The 23,505-nt window shown below is 40.7% G+C and overlaps 1 protein-coding gene across 1 annotated transcript in view; it reads left to right on the top strand.

Moving 5' to 3' along the window:
• Positions 1–23,505, top strand: part of MAP3K15 (mitogen-activated protein kinase kinase kinase 15) — a 124,151-nt gene that overhangs the window by 68,079 nt on the left and 32,567 nt on the right. Inside the window, exons 7-13 of the mRNA XM_023634219.2 lie at positions 2,900–3,070; positions 7,813–7,925; positions 8,158–8,317; positions 11,287–11,437; positions 12,856–12,963; positions 19,874–19,923; positions 21,812–21,907. Coding sequence (XP_023489987.1) covers positions 2,900–3,070; positions 7,813–7,925; positions 8,158–8,317; positions 11,287–11,437; positions 12,856–12,963; positions 19,874–19,923; positions 21,812–21,907 — 849 coding nt within the window. The remainder of the gene's footprint in view (positions 1–2,899; positions 3,071–7,812; positions 7,926–8,157; positions 8,318–11,286; positions 11,438–12,855; positions 12,964–19,873; positions 19,924–21,811; positions 21,908–23,505) is intronic.

Genomic DNA, 23,505 nt, shown 5'->3' with positions numbered 1-23,505 from the left:
ACGTTTGTTCAAAAGATTTTAAATACATATTTATAAGTGTTGCTATATTATAGACTCTAGAAGTAGAATTGTTGAGTCAAGATGGGTACGTTTTCCTTTTTTGTTTTTATTATATAAATATCAAATCTACTCAAAAGTAGGGAGTACCATTATGAACCCCCATGTACCCTTTCTCCACTTCAGTACTTAGCATCACATGGCCTGTTTTGCTTCCCTCTCACCCCACCTACTCCCTCTCATCTCAACACTGGATTTATTATGAAGCAAAGACATACCACTTTATCCATAGATATTTCAGTATGTGTCTCTAAAAGTTAAGGACACTTTTGTAAAACATAATCATGATTATATTATCATACATAAAAATTAACAATAATTCTTTAATATCAGTCTTCAAGCTTTCCCAATTGTCTCATTTTTTTTTTCACAGTGGATTTGTTTGAATCATGATCTAGACAAGGTCTGTACATTTGATTGATATGATTCTTAAGTCTTTTTTGGTGTATGGGTTTGCCCTCCTCTTAGTTTCTCTTGCCCCTATTATTTATTTGTTGAAGAAGCATTTGTCCTGTAGATTTTCCACCATTCTGGATTTTGCTGATCATATCTCTGTGGTGTGGTTTAGTGAGTTTCTCTGTCTCTTTTCCCCCTTCGAGTTGGTAGTTAGATCTGGAGGCTTATTTCAGATTCTGGCCAGTTTTTTGGAAAGAATACTTAATGGTTGATTGTGTACTTGATCTGGTCTCTCTCGCTTTGTGGTGCTAGCAGCCCTTCACAATCATTGCTTAGGTCCATTATTTCATTAGGGCTTGTAAAATGGTGATATTTGAATTCTATAATCACTTCCTGAGTTAGCAGCACAAATACTTTTAAGAGAAATTCCTCCTCATCGACAACTGGGTTACCCTGGTGTACAGTTTGTATAGGAAAAGGAGGACATATGCTTGATTTTTGCCTTGATCAGTTTTCAAGAACAATGACTTGGTTCCTTAGCATCTGCCAAAGGTGACCAGTGAAGTTTTATAAGATTATTATGAATTCATCATTTTAACGTAGTTGATGTTTCAGTCCTTTATAGTTATGATTCTTCTTGATGCTCAAATTGTTCCTTCCTTCTTTAGCCAGAAAACTGGTTCAAGTTGGCTCCTGAGTCTTTTTGGTATGAGCTTAGTAACTTCTTTGTATGTTAAGATGTTCCAGGATCATTTTAGACATTTCTGGGATCAGCCATTCCTCCAAAGAGTCCTGGTTCCTTTTAGCGAGAGATGATATTTACAGACCCCAATCAGGGCTTGGAGGTCCTCATTGCTACTGAGTTGGTTGTTGTTTTGGACCTTTTCGGTAGACAGAGCAGGGAAACCACTCCGTGAATTCATACTGGTGTTGCAATTCAAATTTAGGACTATAGGATTTTTACTTAACTTCTTTGATTTTTATATTTATGTCTCTTACCCTCAAAAATCTGGTTCTTAATGATATTATCATTATTTGTTGTATTATATACTATAAATATGTAATATTTTCAAAATACCAGTACTAATATTATCACCAACAATATGCTTACTGGAAACTACTTAAGATTTCTTTGCATTTCTATTTTTTTCCTTAGGTTACATCCTTTTAGGAAACTACAGTCAAATTACCATGTTTTAAAATCATGTGAATTAGTTTCTGTTTTGTGGGTAAGCCTTCAGCTAGATGCATAGGTTCATTTGTTTTGTTTTGCCCCAGCCACAAATTCAAATGATATGCTCATTGGCAAACAGCGTTTTTAGGGAACACTTGAAAAAATTATTTCATTTTCTTTTATCGTTATGTAAAAAAGTTACGTAGCTTCAAAGTCAAATTCCAAGAAGTGTCACCCCATCCCTGTCCCTTCCCTCATGTTTTCTCCTTCCACCTATTGGAAGCCACTTTTTTACCTTTTGGTTTATCCTTCCATTTTGAAGAAATAAAAGCATGTACATATATTTATTCACGTCCTCCCTTTTCTTAAATAAAAAGGTAGCATTCTGGGCACAGTATTCAACACCTTGCTTTTTTTGTCTTAATATATTCTGTAGATCTCTCCATAGCAGTATTATATAGAAATTGTTTCATTTCTTTTTATAAATGTTTAATGTTTTGTGTTACGATATGACTATGACTATCATTACTATAGCTGATTTAATCAGTCCCCACTACTGATGGACATTTGCTTTCAAACCTTCCCAGGAACACTTTTCATATTTCACAGCCACAAGCTCAGGTTATTTTGTGGCAAAAATTATTTTAACAACTGTCTAAGGAATCCATTTTCTATGTATAAAATGAAAATTTTATCATATAATCTAATAATAGAGAAGACTGTGGTTTGTGAACATAGAAGTAATTTTCTGAATTTCTTGTTCCGGGGGGTATAATAATGAGATAGGAAAACAGGAATTACCAGGGTCCTTTCCCATTTGTAGATGACAAGGCATTTCAGGTCAGGGAATGTCAGGATACGTTTGAGTTCATCTTGGCTTTCTGAATATGGGGGCCCTGCCGCTTTTCCAAAAGAACCTTTTGTCAAAGTGTTTCATCCTCCTGATTCAGGCTTAGCTTCTGAAATTCTTGCACTCCATCCAGCTGCAGGAGGCTTTTTCTCTCTTTCCATTGATCTGCATATGCTTTCAACCTCAGTCTAGGGCTAAATTAAAGAGAAGGGATCAAGTAGGGTTTGAGTATGACTGTATGAGATTTATTGGTGTGGATCTTAAGCAGTTGTTGTATTTGAATATGAAAAATGAAATATAATTTAGATTTTTTTTTCCTGCTAAAGCACAGTGTCCTTATGCCCTCCCTTCACGGAATGAATGCACGTATACTCCCATGTCCTGATTCAGATGTTCATGATCTTGTTACACGAATCTTTCAGGAGAAATAGTGCAGGCGACCGTGGGAAGGCTCTGCAGGTCATGCTCCAGGTTCTGCAGAGCTGTGACCGCCCGGCCCCTGACATGTTCTGCCTGTGTGGGAGGATCTACAAGGACATCTTCCTGGATTCAGACTGCAAAGATGATGCCAGCCGAGACAGTGCCATTGAGTGGTAAGTCCTCAGCCCTAGTCAGTAGCAAAGAACAGAATTGCAGAGGCTAAGGATCCAGATCTTTTTCCCTACATGTGTGTGTCTTTCTGTCTGCTTACAGTGGAAAAAAAAATACCATAAATGTGGCTTGGGAATTTCCATATTCCTTTTTCCAGAAGGAAACTATTAGAAACAGGGTTTTCTACTGGTGACATTCTTCCCACAAGTTCACTCATTTATAAGGGCAAGAAGGAGGCTCAGCACACTCCTTCCTAGCTACTCCTTCCAGAACCTTGTTCCACTGCCATCATCAGGGCATTATCTTCTTAGTGAGCTGTTCATTCCTTCATTTATTTATTCACGTATTCAACAAATGTTTATTGAGAGTTTACTGTGTGCCAGAACTTTTCTAGATGATGGGGATAAAGACACAGCAGACTTGAATCCCTGCCCTCATGGACCTTACATTGCTGGTGAGAGAAGGCAGATAAAGTAAAATGTTTAGGGTGTCAGCTCATGGTGAGCGCTATGGGGAAAAGTTGGGGAGGGAGAAAAGGAGGCTTGGGAGGAGTTGTCTGCAATTTGAGATAGGGTGGTCAGTGAAGGCGAAAACAGATGTGAAGGTGGTAAGGGAAGGAGCCCTGCAGATAACTGGAGCAAGTGTTCCAGGGAGAGGGCACAGCAAGGGCAAAGACTTTCTGGGCATACTCAAGGATGGTGAGGTGTGAGCAAAGGCTGAGTAACGAGAAATGGGAGAACCTTATACTCTGTCTGAGTGAGATGACACAACACTGGAGTGTTCTGGGTAGAGGAGATCTGACGTGTTTTAACAGGAGTACTCTCACTGTTATGCAAAGAATATATTTTATGGGGTGTATCAGCTATCGATTGCTGCATAACAAACAATCCCAAACTTAGTGGCTTCAAACAACGATTTACAATTTCTCATGATTCTGTGGATTGGCCGGGCAGTTTCTCTGCTGGTTCCATGTGGGCTCACTCCTAAAGTTGTCACCTGGAAGGTCAGCAGGGCTGGAAGGTCCAAGATGGCCTCACCCACATTTGGTGGCTGGTGCTGGCTGTTGGTGGTGAGCCCCAATTCTTTGCCATGTGGTTCTAATGCTGGGAGACCAGCTTTCCTATGTGGATGGGCAGCATTGTAAGAGAGCGAAGCAAAGGTGGAAGCCACAAAGCCTCTTGAAGCATAAGATCTGGAATTCACACGAGCACAGTTCTGCCACATGCTGTTGGTTAAAGCAAATCACATGGCCAGCCCAAATACAAAGGGGTGGAGAAATAGACTCTGCCTGTGGGTAGGAGAAGTGGCAAAGTCGCATCACAAAGGTGCGAGTGTAGTGGAATGGGAGGAATTCGTGGGCGTTAAATGGTTACCACAGGGACAAGGGCAGAGCAGGAAACAGGAGACTACAGGCATACCTCAGAGATATTGCAGGTTTGGTTCCAGACCCCTGCAATAAAGCAAATATTGCCATAAAGTGAGTCACATGAATTTTTGTTTCCCTGTGCATATAATGGTTATGTTTACACTGTACTGTAGTCTATTAAGTGTGCAATAGCATTATGGCTAAAAAAACAATGTGTACACCTTAATTAAAAAATACTTTATTGCTAAAAAATGCTAACCATCGTCTGAGCCTTCAGCACCAATAGACTTGCTCCATGCAGGGTTGCCACAGACCTTTGGTTTGTTAAAAAACGCTGTATCTGAGAAGCGCAATAAAGCGAAGCTCAATAAACTGGGTTTTGCCTGTATTGCAGTAATCTAGGGGAGAGCTGAAGTGGTTGAGCCAGGATGGTAGTGACAAAAATGGTAAGTCAGAACCTGGGTATATTTTGAAGGCAAAGCCAACAGCTCACATCATCCACTTCCATCACAAGAGCTCTTGGAATTGCTATTGCGCTCTCAGTTAATTCTAACTGCTGCTTCTCTCTCTCTCTTTGTTCTCCTTCCATACATGCTGGAGGCCCTGTCCTCTACTCTCTACTCTCCATCCACACACTCTTCCCTAGTGATCCTAGTCACTCCCACACCTTGGGAGCTTTAGCTGGAGGTCTGCAGCCCAAACTCCATCCTATGTGGCCCCACATTGCCCCATCTTTGCCTACCTGTTCTACCTCAAGATGATGCTGGTATTTAAGACTCAACAGTCCAAGGCTGAAGTCATTTCCTTTTCTCCACAAGGGATGGCTTCCAATATCTTGCTTTCTCACTGCCATTCTTTAGCTTCCTAGGCATACACTGTTGGTTAAGGTTTGATAGCTTTCACTCATTTATCTCCTCATACTGTCACTTCCCAATTCCAGCCCTTCTGTGAGTCTTCCCTCACTGTCTGCCAATCTTTTCCCATCACCACCCCCCCCAACCAGCACCATGTTTCTTACTTTCTTGCCAGGAATGTTCTAACGGTGTCCCAAGTAGGCTCTCTGCTTGGTGTCTCAAAAGTCTATCCTTCATAGACTGACAGCTCACTCCCACTAAAGCTCAAAGACCCACCATGGTTCCCCACTCCCTGTTAAATAAAAGATCAAACTCTTAGATCACCATTCTAGGTTCTCTGAAAACTTTCTCCAACCCGCCCCTGGCCCTGTTTCCTGCTACCTGATATATGTCCAACTAAACCGAAGTTCCTTAGGAGCTCCCCAAACTCCCATCTCTGCACCTGCCATTTTCTATGCTGGGGGTTCCCTTTCTAAATCATTGCTATACAATTCTATGCATCTTCATGCCGTATCTCAAGTCTCTAGAGGTGGCGCTGTATGTCTTCTGTGAGTCCTTCTAGACTTGGGTTTGTGTGGTTTTAGGATCTTAATCACATTCACGGTTATATTTGTACTAATTCGATGTGGATCTTATCACTTCTGCCATAGTATAGGCTCTTAGAGGGCAGAGACCTTGTTTTAGTCTTAGTTAACCCCAAGTAGTACCTAATGCACAGTATGGTGGAGAGGAGTTACTCAGGGTGTTGAAGGGAAGGGAAAGGAAGAGAAATTAACATCTGGTAGAGCCAAAATAGGAAGCTGTGTTCCCACCACGGTGGCTGATAATTCAGCCCCCAGCTCATGAAATTACTGCCTGTGGCTCTTTCAAGAAAGTTGCAGGAGTCTTTCTCCATCCCCTTCAGAAGGTAGTGGCAGTGGGTACAGGAGCAAATGAAGCTTCATCTTCTGGTCAGGGCCTGTTGGCTCTGGTGAGACCTTGGAGATTGTCTAACCCTGGCCTTTAGGTACAGATGTGGAACGTGCAGCCTGGGGAGGTGAGAGGCTGGTCCAAGGTTACAGGGCTGGTCAGAGGCAAACCTGGGACTGACATCCTGACTTTGAGTTCAAGTCTTGTCTGCCCGTAAGCTGGGCCCGTTTGATTTAAGGATAAGTGGCATAGAGAAATTACCCTCTCTGTCCTCTTTCCGGATAGGTTTTCATAGTAAAAGAAAATGAAAAAGATCAAATGCAGTAGGATATGAAATTTAAAATCCCCAAAACATACAGGGGGAAAAAGCTTTCAATTTTATTGGAATTTTGTTCGCTGAGGTTGGAAAGACTTTCCTGATGTCCTCTGGTCCATCTGAAGATACTTGTATGATGCCAAAAATTCATAAAACCAGATTTTAACTGACTTAAATAAGTTTTCCCTTCCACAAGTAATATTTTGCTGGTGTTTAATTCTCTTGTTGTCATGAGTTATAAAATTACACCTGATTTGTAAGTCCTTGATGTGAACTGTGCCACTTAAAGACATTTTTGTGTCATTGATTGAATTCTTTTTTTCCCAATCATGATAGACATACTCACTCATGGAAGAGAAAGAAACTTCTTATGTATAGAAAAAAAATAAGAGAATTAAAAATGACACTGTTGACCTTTTGGTGTAAAAATGGTATTCTCAGTTTTGTTCTTTATTCTAATGTAATTAGATCCCTGCCTCTTCTGTCACTTTATGTCGCTGCTCTTATGGCTCTTTGGGATCCAGGATTCTGACTTCATACATGAAAAAATGATTCCGTTTTGTCATATAAGCAAACAAACGGCCTGCAGAGAAATAGCCTACAATTGTGCGATTTCTACATAATAAAAGCTCAATGTACAAATGGAGTCTGACTTTATTTTTACTTTTATTTTTTTTTTGAGGAAGATTAGCCCTGAGCTAACTGCTGCCAATCGTCCTCTTTTTGCTGAGGAAGACTGGCCCTGAGCTAACATCCGTGCCCATCTTCCTCTACTTTATATGTGGGACGCCTACGACAGCATGGCATGCCAAGCTGTGCCATGTCCGCACCCAGGATCCGAACTGGGGAACCCCAGGCCGCCAAAGCGGAACATGCGCACTTAACCGCTGTGCCACCGGGCCAGCCCGTGGAGTCTGACTTTAAAAATGATATTTAGACATCAAATTGTGGTCTATTTCTGCAGATAGGATTCTAATAGGTTTTAAATTTCTTTTGAATACTTTAATATGGTTTCCTTATTTTATACAATGATCGTGGTTTTTATAATAAAAATATAAACCTTAAGAAGAAAAGTTTGGAAACTTCCTAGTGTAAGTTATTGTGTTGCTATTATGACATTTTTTGAAAGTTATTTGAGTGCTGCATATAGCTACTTGTAAACGTGGGGGGAGCTGGAAAACAATAATTAGATAAGTAAAAATTTTCATGAGAAGGTTGGTTTCTACCGTTACTTATGCATTTTTTTCTTCTACCATAATAAGATGATATAATAAGAATTTGGTTGTTCTGTAATTATAGGTATCGCAAAGGGTTTGAGCTCCAGTCATCTCTTTATTCAGGAATTAACCTTGCTGTTCTGCTGATAGTTGCTGGACAACAATTTGAAACCTCCATGGAACTAAGGAAAATAGGTAAAGCTATTCATTATTGCAGATGTTGGTGCTTTGGTAACACAAGTTCAGCGTTAAAAATTATGTTCAAATAACTCACATTATGTTTCAAAAGGAACAATTACTGTCTGATAGCACACCTGTGACAGTAGCCAAAATAAAATGCCCACTTTTTCCTCTATTTAAGGCTTGTATAATATGATAGAAACTAGAAAGATTTTTCCTAACTTTATCTTAAATTCAAATTCTTAAGGTGTCCGACTGAACAGTTTGTTGGGAAGAAAAGGGAGCTTGGAGAAAATGAACAATTACTGGGATGTGGGTCAGTTCTTCAACGTCAGCATGTTGGCCAGTGACGTTGGGAAGGCCGTCCAGGCAGCAGAGAGGTTGTTCAAACTGAAACCTCCAGTCTGGTGAGTGATGTCTGTGTGTCGTCATCACCTATCTCAATATCTGATCTTGTTCGGAAATGTTTTCCCCAGGGAGAAAAGGTGTAAATGCAAAAAATACTAGCAATTTGCTGTGTTTCTTCTTCTGACTTCTTCATTAAAGCAAAGCGAGAGCAGAAAGACCAGCTCTGAGAGTTCAGTTGGTTTTCTGTGAAGGGAGGGAAAGACATAGAGACAGACACCTACACAATCAGCATACATCCCTACATGCAGTATCTCCAAGATGAAACTCTCAATCCTGTTAATTTCTTTAGGTCATCTAGGTCCTCAAGAGCAAAACAGTCTTTGGTGCCGGTACGTATCGTGCGTTTGTGAGAAAGCAGATAGTGAAGCTAAAAGCACACCAAGAAAATGATGCTCATCAAAAATGAAAGTTGGAACTAAAAGACCAATGATATGGTCAAGAAAATGGTGGCACAACAGTGGCCCTAGGTTATCCCATTGTACAGCCATTAAAATGTGCAAGAAAGAATACTTGGAGACCTGGAAATGTGTGCGTGGTTTATCATAGAATAAGAAAAGCCAGTTGCAGGATATATTTTTCTATATCAGTGGTTCTCCTACCTTGGTGTGTATCAGAATCACCTGTGTTGATTAAAATATAGGTTGCTGGGCCCACCCTTAGGATTTCTGGTCCCAAAGGTCTAGAGTGGGGCCTGATAATTTGCATTTACAAATTACAAGCTGATGCTGCTGGTTTGGGGACCACACTTTGAGAACCACTGTTCTGTATGGATTCATTTTAGTTAAAAATCTATGTTTGGTATGCGACTCAGAGGAAGGTCTGGGAGGAATGGGCAGTAGCTGACTTCCCCGATAGACACTAAACTGTGTTAGAATTGTGGTTATCTTATTAATCGCTAAGGGCTCATAATAGATGCTCGGTAGATATTTGTGTAATTAACGAATGATGAATTTTCTTCAAAGTATTGACTGGTTATCTCAGGGAAGTAGCCTTATAAGAAGTTTTTAATCTGTTTTTTTCCTTTTCTCTATTTTCTGATTTGTATTAAATGAATTTGGGTTACTTGCATAATTTTAAAGATTTTATTTTTAACAATCTGTGTTCCTCTGCCCCCTCTTATTTCCCAGCTCAGTGGGCCAGTCTGGACTCCAAGGGGTAGGAATCTCTCCAGTCGTATCTGGTTAGACCTCATTTCTTCCCAGTCTGAAGGACTTAAATTTGGTCCTCAAACCATATATCTTGAAAGTTTTCTGAGGCTGAGAGAACACAGAGGCACGCTGAGCTTCCAGCCTTCCTGGAGTGGCTGCTGTTTCCAGAATTCTAATTTTAAGATGCATTGCTGCATCTGAGCCAGACAGAGCTGACTCCATGGAGAGGAGGCCTGAGGCTTTGATACGTTCCCATTATATCAGCACCTAGACTGACTTATAGTGTTGGTACCTATTGCTGTCGGTCCAAGACCACCCTGAAGTTCGTGATTCACTAGAACTCACAGAACTCAGAAATTGGTTATACTTGTGGTTATGGTTTATTACAGTAAAAGTGGACAGATTAAAATCTTCAAAGGCAAAAGGCACTTAGGGCAGAGTCCAGGGGAGACAGACACTGTCCTCTCCCAGTGGAGTCATATAGACAGTGCTTAATTCGCCCAACAATGATGTGTGACAACATGTACAATGTAACACCAACCAGGGAAGCTCACCAAGCCTTAGTGTCCAGCGTTTTTACTGGGGGTCAGTCATGTATGCATGGAGCACCCATGTAGCTGACCTTAGTCACTGAGTCCCCAGCCGCTCTGGAGATCACACTGATACAGCATGGCCCAAGGCCCCCACCATGAATCATATTGTTAATATAAGCTCTCTGGCATGGCCCAAAGCCCCAGGTAAACAAAGACACTCTTATCAGGCAAAATATCCCAAGGGCTTAAAGGTGATCTCCCAGAAGCCAGTCAAGGGCAAGACCTTTCTTTGGAATATGTAGCATTTGGACAACCCAGGCCTGCTGAGTTAATCCTTTACTACACGCACCCAAGCAAGTCAGAGTCTAGCTGATCTGCCTTCCCAAGATAGCTCCAGGTTTTTTCCTCAAAGGGCAAAATAATACTCTGATGCTTTCGGATGAACCATCCCCCTTCACTACCAGAGAGGACATGACCACCACTGCCTGGCAATCATGTTTCATAAAGTTCGATTTGCCTGAAGATGATAAAGTTGTGGTGAGATTCGAGACCTCATAAACTCAGAATCTACCTGGTCAGACCTAATTTTTTAAAAAAAGAAAAGACATGAGTTTCACGTTAGTGATTGCTAGGGGCCAAGGAGGGGATGTAGATGGGAGAGAGGTAGGCGTGGCTATAGAAGAGAAACATGAGGGATCCTTGTTTCAGTGGAAACGTGAGGGATCCTTGTGGCAATGGAAATGTTTTCTATCTTGACTGTATCATTGTCAGTATCCTGGTTGTCATATGTTCTAGAATTTTACAAGATGTTACCATGGACGTAAACCAGGCTGAGGGTACATGGGATCTCTCTGTATTGTTTCTTACAACTATATGTAAATCTACAATTACCTCAAAATAAAAAGTTTGATTAAAAAAGAAAAAGACGATGGGTCTGAAATTTTGTCATTTTGTAATTGCTTTGAGTTTCAAACTACTTGCTCTTGTTATTTAAGACAGTTATCAAATGCTTGCCAGTCTCTACGCTTTGAACACCATGTACCAAAATTGAAGTTTAGTCCAATGTTGGCAAAAAGCCAATGTGGTATGATTTTGTTGGACAAGCTTATTTTGTCCACTGTTTGGGTTTCTTTTAATTAAGTATGTGGCTGCCAGATGATTAAGAAGTACTCACTACACGATACGAATTTAAGTAAATAAAGCTTTTGGGAAACTTCTTTTAAAGGGAGTAGAATTGAATTCAGTTTCTTTGGAAATCTAATTTCTTGGTGCTTGTGATTTTTCCAGGTACCTGCGATCATTAGTTCAGAACTTACTATTAATTCAGCGCTTCAAGAAACCCATTATCGAACATTCACCCAGGCAAGAACGGCTTAACTTCTGGTTAGATATAATTTTCGAGGCAACAAACGAAGTTACTAATGGACTCAGATTTCCAGTAAGATATCCTAATCCATTTCTTTAAGATAAAGAAACTGAGGATTGGTGCTATCTAATTGTTGAATACTCTGAAAGGAAGAAAACCTTAGAGTAATTGAAAATGTTAGGATATCCCTCAATCATATGTAAAATCAGCCAGGGATCGATCAACTCACTAGAAAGTTGGCTATGTTCTCTAAAATAGTAGTTCTCAACTGGGAGTGACTTTGTCCCCCAGAGGACATTTAGCAATGTCTGGAGACGTTTTTGGTTGTCACAACTGTGGGGAAGGTGTTGAGACTGGCAGCTAGTGGAGTAAAAGCCAGGGACGCCGCTGAAGATCCCACAGTGCACAGGACAGGCCCCCCACAACACAGAATGATCCAGCCCTAAATGTCGGTAGTGCCGAGCTGGAGAGACCCTGCTCGAACACAGTGCAGTCCTCATTGTGAAATTGTGGAATTTGAAGCTGTGTCCTATTGAGCTTTGGTTTGCCTCCGATGCCACTAATTAATTTTTAAAACTTTACTGGAAAGCAAAATTGCTTTTAGCTCTTCATTGAGCTTTTGTTTCAATTTTATGACCATCTTATAAGGAGTCATAAGTAAGATATCTCAGCATCCTGGAAACTGAACTTCGGATAATTGTGTTTCATATTTATGCCGTGAGATTTTGTGGGAACATGTGGTGTTCAAGAATTTCATTAAACATCTAATAAAAGATTAAGTTGTTTGAAATGATTATAATAATGATTTTGTTCCTGGGTAATAAGTTTTAAAATCTTCTTTTAATTATGAAATACTTCAAATTTACTGAAAGGTACCAAAAAATAACGGAACAGACGCTTGTGTAACCTCTGCCCAGGTTTAGCAATCTTTAACATGTTGCTTTATTTGCTTTGGAAATTCATTCTCTCTTTATCTCCCTCCCCCACTTTCTTCCCCTCTCCTCTCCCTCCCTCCCTCTACCCCAACAAAATAAAACATTACCTATGGGATGTCACCTCTCTTTTCATCCCCTTGCATTTTTTATAGACTTGGTACCTACCTGTGGATCATCCAGTTTACTTCCTCATTTCTCTCAAACACTGTAGCCTTCCTCTTTCTTCTCTGTCACCAACTCAGGCAGGCCTTTCTTGGCTACCCTGTCTAAAGAAGTGCCCCCTCCTTTATTCCACTTTATTTTCCTCAGAGCTCTGTATGATGTTGTGTTGCTTATCCCTGTCTGTTTGTTAGTCCATCTGCCCCATCAGAGCATAGACCTCCCGTGGGCAGGGCCTTCTGTTGTGGGCTGTGTATGTACAGGGCCTAGAGCGGTGTTGGCTCGCAGTAGGTACATGGTGAGTATTTGTGGGGTACAGAGCTTTCACTTCCTTCCTGGGCAGGGGAACCTCTGTGTTATATTCCCATGCATTACAGAAATCTGGTCTTCTTTCAGGTTCTGGTGATAGAACCAACCAAAGTCTACCAGCCTTCGTACGTCTCTATAAACAATGAAGCTGAGGAGAGGACGGTTTCTCTGTGGCATGTCTCACCCGCGGAAATGGTAGGGGAAAACTCACAATAGCTCTCTCCTTATTCTGTGTTATTTAATCAAAGATTCAGTTTTCAAGTAGGAGAGTCTATGTTGTAGTATTTGAAGGAACAGGCATTTGTGGCTAACTTCTGAATTACGGGAATGTATGAGAGAGTATAATCACAGATGAAAGAAAGGAAGCAGGTTTTCCCATTGTAGATATGTCTGTATTATATATGTGTGTACATGTGTGTGTATATATGTGTGTGTGTTTGTGTGTATATACATATGATTGAAGATAGGCTTGTTTTGGGGGAGTTTTTTTGCTGAGGAAGATTAGCCCTGAGCTAACATCTGTGCCAATCTTCCTCTGTTTTGTATTTGGGTTGCTGCCACAGCATGGCTGATGAGTGGAGTAGGTCTGTGCCCAGGATCTGAACCCAGGCTGCTGAAGCAGAGTGTGCCAAACTTAACCACTACACTACAGGCCTGGCCCCTATATAGGCTTGTTTTTAAAGCTAAACCATAAGGAGTGAATAAAGAATAAAGGGAATGTCCCTCCAAATCCCCCCAATGATTTGGTGGATATCTACCTAAACCTTTCTCTAAACTCAACTCACTTATATATGTATAATGTGTATGTGTATACATACATACATCATATATACATATGTGTGTGTATGTATATATATATATAGAGAGAGAGAGAGAGAGGCATTTTCATTAAAGTGAGGTCATACAGTAAATATTTATTATTTTGCAACTTACTCTTTTTAACTGATCTATACATCATGGCCAGTTTTGATATAGCACACACTGATCCATCCGATTTTTTAAAATGTAATATTCCCTATATTCCCATATCATGTGTCGCATTTCTGAGTATGGATGAATGATAATTTATTTCACTGCTTCCCTGCTGACGCACTTTTCCAGCTCAATTTTGCACTCTAGCCGATGGTAGATATACGGGGCACACCCTGGCGGTTACACCCTACCATGCTCAGATAGGTGTTTCAGGGGCAGAGATTCCCAGAAACAGACCTGCTGGATTCAAGACTACACACATTTGCAGTTCGATAGCTGCTGTCAAATCTGCACCATTGTGATTTATACTCACACCAACAATATAGGAGAGGCAACATTTTAATTGCCTGTTAATAAGATTACAGAAACGCTGGGCCAGGCCTGATGTTTTATGGTAACAGCTATGTTTTCATCTCTGTGTGTCTAAAGTGCTTCATCAGCTTCTTTCTTTATTAAAATATTTTGTAATAATCAAAAGATGTAGCACCTTTGACCAGTGCATTGGGTAGATCTACTTGCTACGGATATGTTTTCACGGAGAGTGGAGAGAGTCCTGTCATTAACTTGGCAAGGAAGCATTGTTTTTTTCCTGGAAACCAGAGTGTGAGCAATTGTGTTTTCATCAGGTGAACACAAGCAGCATCTTCAAAAATAAAATGCAACATTGGAGAACAAGCAGAGGCTCAAAATCATGTTCGAAATTCCTTATGAGAAATAGTCATGATACAGCAACTCCCCATTGTTGAATGGGTATAAAGGTCGAGTTATGCTCAGTGAATAAGTTGTAAAGATCTGCTATCCAGCATTGTGCCTATAGTTAACAATACAGTACGTGCACTTCAAAATTTGTTAAGAGAGCGCATCTCATGTTATGTGTTCTTAGCACACACACACAAAAATCAAAACAAAAACCAAGGTACACAAGGACACTTGGGGAGGTATTGTATCTGTCTAGTGCTTGATTGTGGTGATGGTATCATGGGTGTTCGCATATATCCAAACTCAACAAATTATGCACATTAAATATGTGCAGTTCTTTGTATATCAGTTATACCTCAATAATGGTATAAAAAAAGAAATAGTCTTGAATGATACCTCAAATTGTCTTAGTCTGCTTGAGCTGCTGTAACAGAATAATGTAGACTGTGTGGCTTAAGCAACAGAAATTTATTTCCCACAGTTCTGGAGGCTGGGAAGTCTGAGATCAGGGTGCCAGCGTGGTCAGGTCTGGTGAGAGCCCACTTCCTGGTTTGTAGATTGGGGTCTTCTTGCTGTGCTCTCACATGATAGAGACAGAGAGACAGAGAACTCTCTCTGTATCTTCTTATAAAGGCACTAATCCCATCATGAGGGCCCCACCCTCATGACTAATCACCTCCCAAAGGCCCCACCTCCTAATGCCATCACACTGGGGGTTAAGGCTCCAACATATGAATTTACGGGAACACAAACATTCAGTCCATTACACAAGTGTAAGCCAATAACTTTGTCTAGTGTTTAGTAGTGAGGCAACTTCTTGTTGATGATAGTCAGCAGCCATTAGTGAAGATGAGCTGCCATAGTGTGCTTGGGTTTTTTGCCTGCACTGTGTGTATTAAGTATTTGAGTGCAAAAGAGAAAAATTAAAGCTATAATAAAATGAATTCAGAGTGTCCAAACAGATATATCTCATTTGAAGAATGCATGCATCTTCTATGAAATTTGCCTCTTTGGGTTTTTTTGAATCTTTTATTGAAGTATAACATACAGAAAAATGCATCAATCATAAATGTACAATTTGAAGGATTTTTCCCAAGTGGATACACGCTAATAACCAGTGCAGGTTAGGGAAGAGAATACCAGCAGACCCCCACCCCTGAAGTCCTGCTTAGGCTTCCTCTGTGCCCTCTCCAGGTACCACCTCCATGCACCATCCTGTTCTCAGTGTTGGAATTCTTGTGCTAGAGACCAGCCTTTCTTATTCTTTGTATCATTGACGCCACTGTGATATGAAAGAATTTTCAAAATTCTCATCTGTCATCTCACTATTCCATTGATATGCTCTTCATACATTTGGAGCAAGATGGCTTTGATCTCATGGAATTCTTCAAACTTTGCCCACTTCGTTTGAATCCTATAATGGTTGCTAGCCCTTACTGGACATTTCCCTTGGTACATATAATATCTCAGTAGTTGTAAATATTTTACTTTGTTTGTATATGGTCCATAATAAGAAATGGAAAGAACTACATAAGCAGCAAATGCTAGTTTTCCTTGACTGATGAAATGTTTTGTACAAGTGCTTGTAGTTGTCAGAGCAAACATCTGAGAGAAATAGAAATTGCTTTTTTCTTTGAGAGGAAGCCTTTGCTTTTGCCTTCATTTACATTTTTTAAGTTCTGCAGATTGTGAAAGCAAGCAGATTTGCTAAAGTAAGATGACATTTCTCTACACAGTGTTGCATCTTTTCCCGGGGGGCTACCGATGGTGGGAAGAGATCACACACGTGCACATGTTCACCCACACACAACATCGCTGTAAGATGACATTAAGTTCTGGTTTTTGAGCCAAGGATTCAGAAACTTACGCTGGTAAATGTTTAACAACCGGCTCTCCAGAGACACAGGAGCAGAGGACTGATTTGTAGTTTTTGCCGCTTTCTATGGTGTAAATACTCCCACCATGGCCAGTTTCAGGCAACCTACATCAGGTCACTGAGTGTGAGGTTAGGAAGAGATGTACAAAATTGGCCTTCCTGAGCTGGTGCAAGCTGCACCCAGCACACTAACACAAGGAGGCCGCACAGAGCAGGAGCAAATGCACCATTTCTGCCTCAGCTTCTCTTTGGCCCCAAAGTCACCAACAGGCACATAGTGGCCACCAGTGTTGTTCACACAGGTAGGGCTGCTGGTTTTGGAAAGCTCTTTTATTGGTGCCTTTTATAGTTATGTTAGTAACAGGACAAACTTACGCAAAAAGTCTACGCTCTTAACACAAAATCATCACAGACACCCAAGATTTCTCCTCACGAGTCTGTATTCTGGAGGTAGGAGGGCAGAGGCTGAGTCGGCACCCAGGGGATCCTGGAGGCGTGCCTCTACCTCTGGCTTCCTGGCCCATTTCTCCATAACCCACTCTGGCTCTGCTTCTAATGCACTTTTATCAGGGGCTTCTGACACTGACATGGAAAGCTACAATCTTGAGTCTGTTTCCTCATCATGATTTAGATATGGTAAAATATCGCCTCTCAGGAAAGATCAGGATGCTGCCTAACAGAAAGCTTGGAATAGGAGGAAAACAGTCCCAGCTTTGCTGATCGAGTACTCTGTGCCAGTTGACCCACCAGGACACCAAATCAGAAAGAGTGCATCCAGTCCTGTCTTCTGTTACCAGATATTTCATGAAAAACTCCATTTGCAGATGCAGGAGAGCATGGACTTCATGATTCCATTTATATAATATTTCAGAACAGGCAAAACTCTCTGTGGTGGTAGAAGCCAGAATAGCAGTTGCCTTTGGGTGGAAAGGAGTGATTGGGAATGGGGGTTACGAGGGAAGCTTCTGGGCTGCTGCTAATGTTCTGTCTCTTGATTTAGATGCTGGTTACCATGGGTATTCATTTTGTGGAAACTTGTTGAGCTAATCACTGTCCCCTTTTCTGAATATATGTTATACTTCAATTTAAAAGTTTAATAATAATTAAAAAGCACTTGTACTGGCCCTCTTGATATTCCCCAACCATTACTGGATCCTGTGGCTTTCCAAATAAAACTCAAACTCTTTTCCCAAGTGTCAAGTCCCTATACAATCCTGCCCCTCCCTTCCTCCCTTCCCCGATCCTCAGCCCCAGCCGGACTGTCCCCTTCCTCTCCTCTTCCATCCCTCAAGCTGGCCACGCAGGGGCTCACAGCTGCACTTTTGTTCTCATCCTTTTTCCTCCCTGGAATTCCTTCTTCCCATTATCCACGTCCTAACTTTCGCAAAGGCATCTCTAACCACGCTTTCACTCCTTCCACTGCGTGTCTATAGGCTACCTCATTGCCTGTGTCACGTACAAAGTACATCCTATCGCTTATTTATCAGTTTCTGAAAATATCTCCCGAAATGCATTGCAAGCCCACGCGTGACTTCTATATTTTTATGTCTGTAGACCCTACAAAGCAGGTACCCCCCACCCCAAGTGCCTGTTGGTTATGGTATAAAGGGAGAGAGGGGAGGTCCGTGTTGTTTACTTCTTAACTAGTAAATCTTCCTCCCAAATCAAGAAGTTCCCTAAAGCTACCCTGGAGCAAGCCTAGCCTCTGGGAGTCCTTTGAACACTCGTGTGGCTGAGCTTTCTATATACGTGCAGCCTCTCGGAAGCGTATGTGGGTCAGACAAGGCTCTCTTGAATCTGCCCTGCTTCCTATTTCTGTGCCTGAATCCAAAAGTAGACTCCTGCTCTCCACCACTACCCTCTTTCAGTGACTTTGAACACACCTCTCCTCTGAAATATGCTCAATCTGTCTATGGGGTTGGGTCCAATGTGATGGCTTTCCTGTTTTCGTTTGCTTTCATCTTTCACAGCCCTCGATGGCTTCCCGTCCCACACAGAGTAGAAGCTGAAGTCCTGATGATGGCCTCTAAGGCCCTGCCTGATCTCCCTCATGAGCTCCAACCTCCTCTCCCACTCCCCACTTCTCACTCCACTCACACTCCTCCTCGCTGGTCGCATACCAAGCACACTGCTGCCTCAGGGCCTTTGTTTGCACTTGCTGTTCCCTCTGCCTGGAAGTGTTCACCCAGATATCTGCATGGCTCACTCCTTCACTCCCTTTAGCTTTCTGCTCAGAAGTCATCAGAGAGGCCTTCCCTGAGCATCCACTTTAACATCATGACCCCCTGCCCCACCTTAATGTCCTTCCCTGCTTTATTTTTCTTCAAAGCACTTTTTAGCGTCCACCATGCTATTAATTTACTATTTAATTTATTGCCCATCTCCTCTCACTTCAGGGACTTTGTCATTCTCTGGCATGTCTTCAGTGCTGGTACCTTGCCTGGTACGTAGTTGGTGTTTAATCAACACGTACGAATGGATCTTCTCCCATTGGGAACCATCCTCCCAGTTGTTCCTGTTATCATTGCCCAAGGATGGCAGGAATTTGTCACCTGACTGCTCGTAGTTGTTCTCCTGAGCCATATGCCCAGTCTTTTGGCTCTCACACTTGTCTTCTCTGAGGGGCTTAGCTGGTCATTTATGACATTCCTCAGGCTAACCAAATGTATTTTTGTCATTCAAAATTATTTCTATTGTTGTGATGTATTGGTATTGTAGTCTATGGCTCTTCTGAAACTGAGATTTCAGACACTCCTTCTGAGGCTTGGCTTGGTGCAGAGTCTGAGGGCAGGGAATGGTAGGAGAGAGAGGGAACAGAGTTACTGAAAGAAAAAACAAGTGCATCTTGTCCAGATTGAAATCCTAGTTAGTTTTTGTGTTAGTCTTGGTAGGCTAACTGCTAAAACGAATAGCCTCCAAATATTAGTATCTTAACATGATCAAAGTTTGTCTATGCTTCATGTCATTTCTGGGTTGGCAGGGTCCCCATTCCATCTTGTAGCGGATGAGGCAAGAGAATGTTAGGGGATTGCTGTGGAGGTTTTTATGAGGCAGGCTGGCAGGTGACACACATCACTCCTGCTCACATCCCAATGGGCAGAACTCCATCATATGGCCCAACCTAGCTGCAAAGGAGGCTGGGAAAAGTATTCTAGCTATGTGCCCAAAGAGAAAAAGATTAAAAGGTGGTGAACATTGACTGGTATCTGCCACATTCTTGCTTCTCCAAACATTTTAGCAGGTCACTCAACTTAGGTAGGCTGTTCCCAAACTCATTTTAGAGTTTTTCTGATATGTTGACAGAAGATGAAAGGCCATTCACTGTGTACTTATTGTTTCTATTTCAAATTTAGATTGTTTGCTCTAAAGTGGACTAGAGATACAAGCAAATTTTTATAATCAAAAATCTGGTGTTCCAAGTTATGCAAAATATATCGCTCTAACCCCTAAGTCTCTATTGAAAGTAAAATAGAATCAATTGACCATAGAATGAAACCAAAAATGATTCTTTGCATGGAAAAAAATCAAGCTACTGACTTTTATCTTTGATACCTGCAGAAACAAATCCATGAATGGAATTTTACAGCCTCTTCCATTAGGGGAATAAGGTAAGAACATAAGAGAAGATGTAATTATTGTTTTAATGTAAATAATGATAATAATGTTTTGTTACCTTAATGTTTCCACTTATAGTTAATATGTGATGTTCTTATTTTTAACGGAATCCAAAATGGACTATTTTCTTTTTGGTTGCCTGGCCTGAGCTTGTTCATAATGTGCTGCTAGTAATGGCTTCTTGGCTTGTTTCAGCAAAGTAGATTTTTTTGTATCCAACAGACCAAACTCTCTTGTCTCAAACTTTTTTTAAAAGATGAAGTTATATCTATAGAAAGAGAAAGTGTTTCTTCTTTGAGGCAGTGATGTTCAAGTGCTCGAGGACCCCTGAACTGAAGCTGGATTACTTGGTAATGACACTTGGCCGGGGTCTCCTGAGCAGAGTAATGGAGCCGAGGGCCATGTTATTAGCCAGGGAGTGGGGTGGTGTATTCCCGGGAGAGATGTGGCACTTGCTCTTCTGGATCAGTAGTGGTGGGCATTTGGACCTGAGCCTTGTGGCTGCACTCTTGAGTCTCACCCTGCGAGTACATCCAAGTGGGAGAGCGGCTCTGAGGAGATGTGAGTTTTAATCCCTCTTTTGCTGTTTGACCTTGGGAAAGTCACTCAACCTCTCTAGGTCTGTCTCTTCATAGTTTCCATCAAAGTAAGGGCTTGGACTAGAACTCTGTCTTTTCTCTGATTCTGAGACCACAGGCCACTTTAAAGGGAGGGAAATAATTTAAGAACAGAGTAGTATATTTAAATAATCCTTCTCAGAAAAATGTAATTCAAAAAGCATTTTCAAAATCATGTTACTCAGAAACTAAGTTGTATGAGAGCATGTAGTCAAGAACCTTCTGTTTGTACCTTCTCATAGAGGTATACTTCTTGCTGCTGTTTTAACAATTAACAGAGATGTGCAAAGGGCCTGGGGTGAATCAGACCCTGGGACCAGTGTGACATGAAGAGCATGTGTTGAACATAACCAGTGCTATCCAACTAACTGTGGTAGTTCCTTTGCAGATTGGTTTTCAAAACATGCTCATGTATAACCCAGCTTTAATTCTTTTTGAATCACCCTGTGCTATTGCTGCTTCAACTCGGTATTGGTAATCCATAACATATGGAGAATGGTCGAAGAAGCTATGGATCTCAGGAAGAGATGACTTAGGGCAAGATAAAGTGGCTTCATTTGTTTGAAGGGCTAATCATAGAAGAGAATCTAGCCTTTTCCATTGTGCCACCTGGCAAAATGTAGGCTTTGGCCCAGTGTAGGTAAACAACTTTCTAGCAATGGAATCCATCAGCGGATGGAGTATGATGCTTTTCTGTCACTGGATATGCCCAGACAAGCCGAGTATTGCCTGTTCGAGGAGCTGTAGAGTCAGATCCAGACCTTGGGTGGGGATGGACCAGATAACTTGTAAAGGCCTTTCTTGGGCCAAGATGCCATGTTTATTTCTGCTTCCCTCGTGTGGCTACAATTACTGTGTCCTGATGTTTTTCAAGTCTAGAAATTCCTTTGATACCATATATCTTATTTCACAAATACCTTTCCTGTCTTTTTTTGTGAAATTATAAACTCTTGAGGGAAGAGATGATATTTTATTCTCTTTTCTGCTGCCCGTATGCTTTGCTTAGCACTGAATATATAGTAAGTTCTTTATACACATTCAAGTCAGTTGATGAATACAAACTCAAACATAAGCAAGATAAATGTCCCTGCTTTTTAAATTTCATAGAGAAATACAAGTCAAATTTTGGGGGTATTCTTTAAAACGTTAATGGATCTTTCAAATTTGTAAAATGGAAGAGAATCTGTTACTAGAGTGTTCCCAGAAATGTAAAATTGATGTCATAATTTATGTATAATCATTCTTATGTTTTGAAATTTTACAGCATATCCAAGTTTGATGAGCGGTGTTGTTTTCTCTATGTCCACGATAATTCTGATGACTTTCAAATCTACTTTTCCACCGAAGAGCAGTGTAGTAGGTGAGTTGTAGCTGATTCGGGTATTTGCAATCTAATATGCTGAATCATTTCCAGAGGGTCTTTGTTGTGAAAAATATTTGATATATTGCCTTTCCTGAAATTTTAACTTATAGAAAATTATTTTTACAGCTTTATTGAGATATACTTCATATATCATGCAATTCGCCCATTTGAAATGTACAATTCAATCTTTTTTTACTGTATTCAGTTTTACAACCATCACCACAATCTAATTTTAGAATATTTTCATCACCCCCCAAAAGAAACCCAGTATCCATTAACAGTTACTCTCCGTTCTCCCTCAATCTAATCCTCCCAACCCCAGCCCCTGGCAACCACTAATCTACTTTCTGTCTCTATGGATTTACCTATTCTTGACATTTTATATAAGTAGAATCATACAATATGTGGCCTTTTGTGACTGGCTTCTTCCACTTATCATAATGTTTTCAAGTTCAGCCGTGGTGTAAAATGCATCAGGACTTCATTCTTTTTTGTAACTAAATAATATTTAATTGTATGGATATATTTGGTTTATCTGTTCATCATTTGAAAGGCATTTGGGTTGTTTCCACTTTCTGGCTATTATGAATAACATTCACATGCAAGTTTCTGGGTGGACATATTTTTTCGTTTTCTCTTGGAGTCAAATTACTGGGTCTTATGGTAACTCTGTTTAACCTTTGGTGAACCACTAGACTGTTTTCCCATTTTACATTCCCATCAGCAATGTACGAGGATGCCAATTTCTCCACATCCTTGCAACACTTGTTATTGTCTGTCCTTTTGGTTATAGCCATCCCAGTGGTTGTTCAGTAGAATCTCACTGTGGTTTGATTTGCATTTCCCAATGAATAATGATACTGAGCATCTTTCTGTGAGCGTATTGGCCATTTATATATCTCTTTGGAGAGCTATCTACTCAAATCCTTCACCCAATTAAACATTTTTTTTAACTTTTTATTTTGGAAAATATTCGAACCTACAAGAAAGTTTCAAAAAAAGTACAAAGAATTTCCGTATATGTTTCACCTAGAATTCCCCAATGTTAACCCTTTACCACATTTGTTTTACATTCTCTCTATATGCATAGGATTATTTTTTTCTGACCTATTCAAGAGTGAGTAGTAGACATAATGCTCCATTACCTCTCAGTACTTCGATGTGTGTTTCCTAAAAACAAGAACATTCACTTATGTGATTACAGTACAGTTATCTAATCAGGGAATTAAGATTGATATGGTCCTATAATCTACAAACCTTATCCAAATTTTACTTATTGTCCCATTAATGTCCTTTATAATAAAACAAAAGATTTTTTCTCTGGTCCACAATCCACTCCAGGATCACATGTTACATTTAGTTGTCGTGTCTGTACAGTCCCCTTTTATCGGGAACAGTGCTTCATCAATCCTTCTTTGTCTTTCTTGACTTAATGCTTTCAAAGAGTACAGGCAGTTTATCTTGTATAGTCCTTCAATTTGGGTTTGCTTGATGTTTCCTCTTGATTACATGAGCGTTAAGCATTTTGGGTAGGAATACCACAGAAGTGATGTCGTGTCCTTCTCAGTGCATCACATCAGGAGACATACAATATC

Source organism: Equus caballus, chromosome X (genome assembly GCF_041296265.1).
Source record: "Equus caballus isolate H_3958 breed thoroughbred chromosome X, TB-T2T, whole genome shotgun sequence".
Lineage (NCBI taxonomy): Eukaryota > Metazoa > Chordata > Mammalia > Perissodactyla > Equidae > Equus > Equus caballus.
The sequence above is the reverse complement of the archived record's forward strand: the minus strand, read 5'-3'. Positions and strand labels throughout refer to the sequence as shown.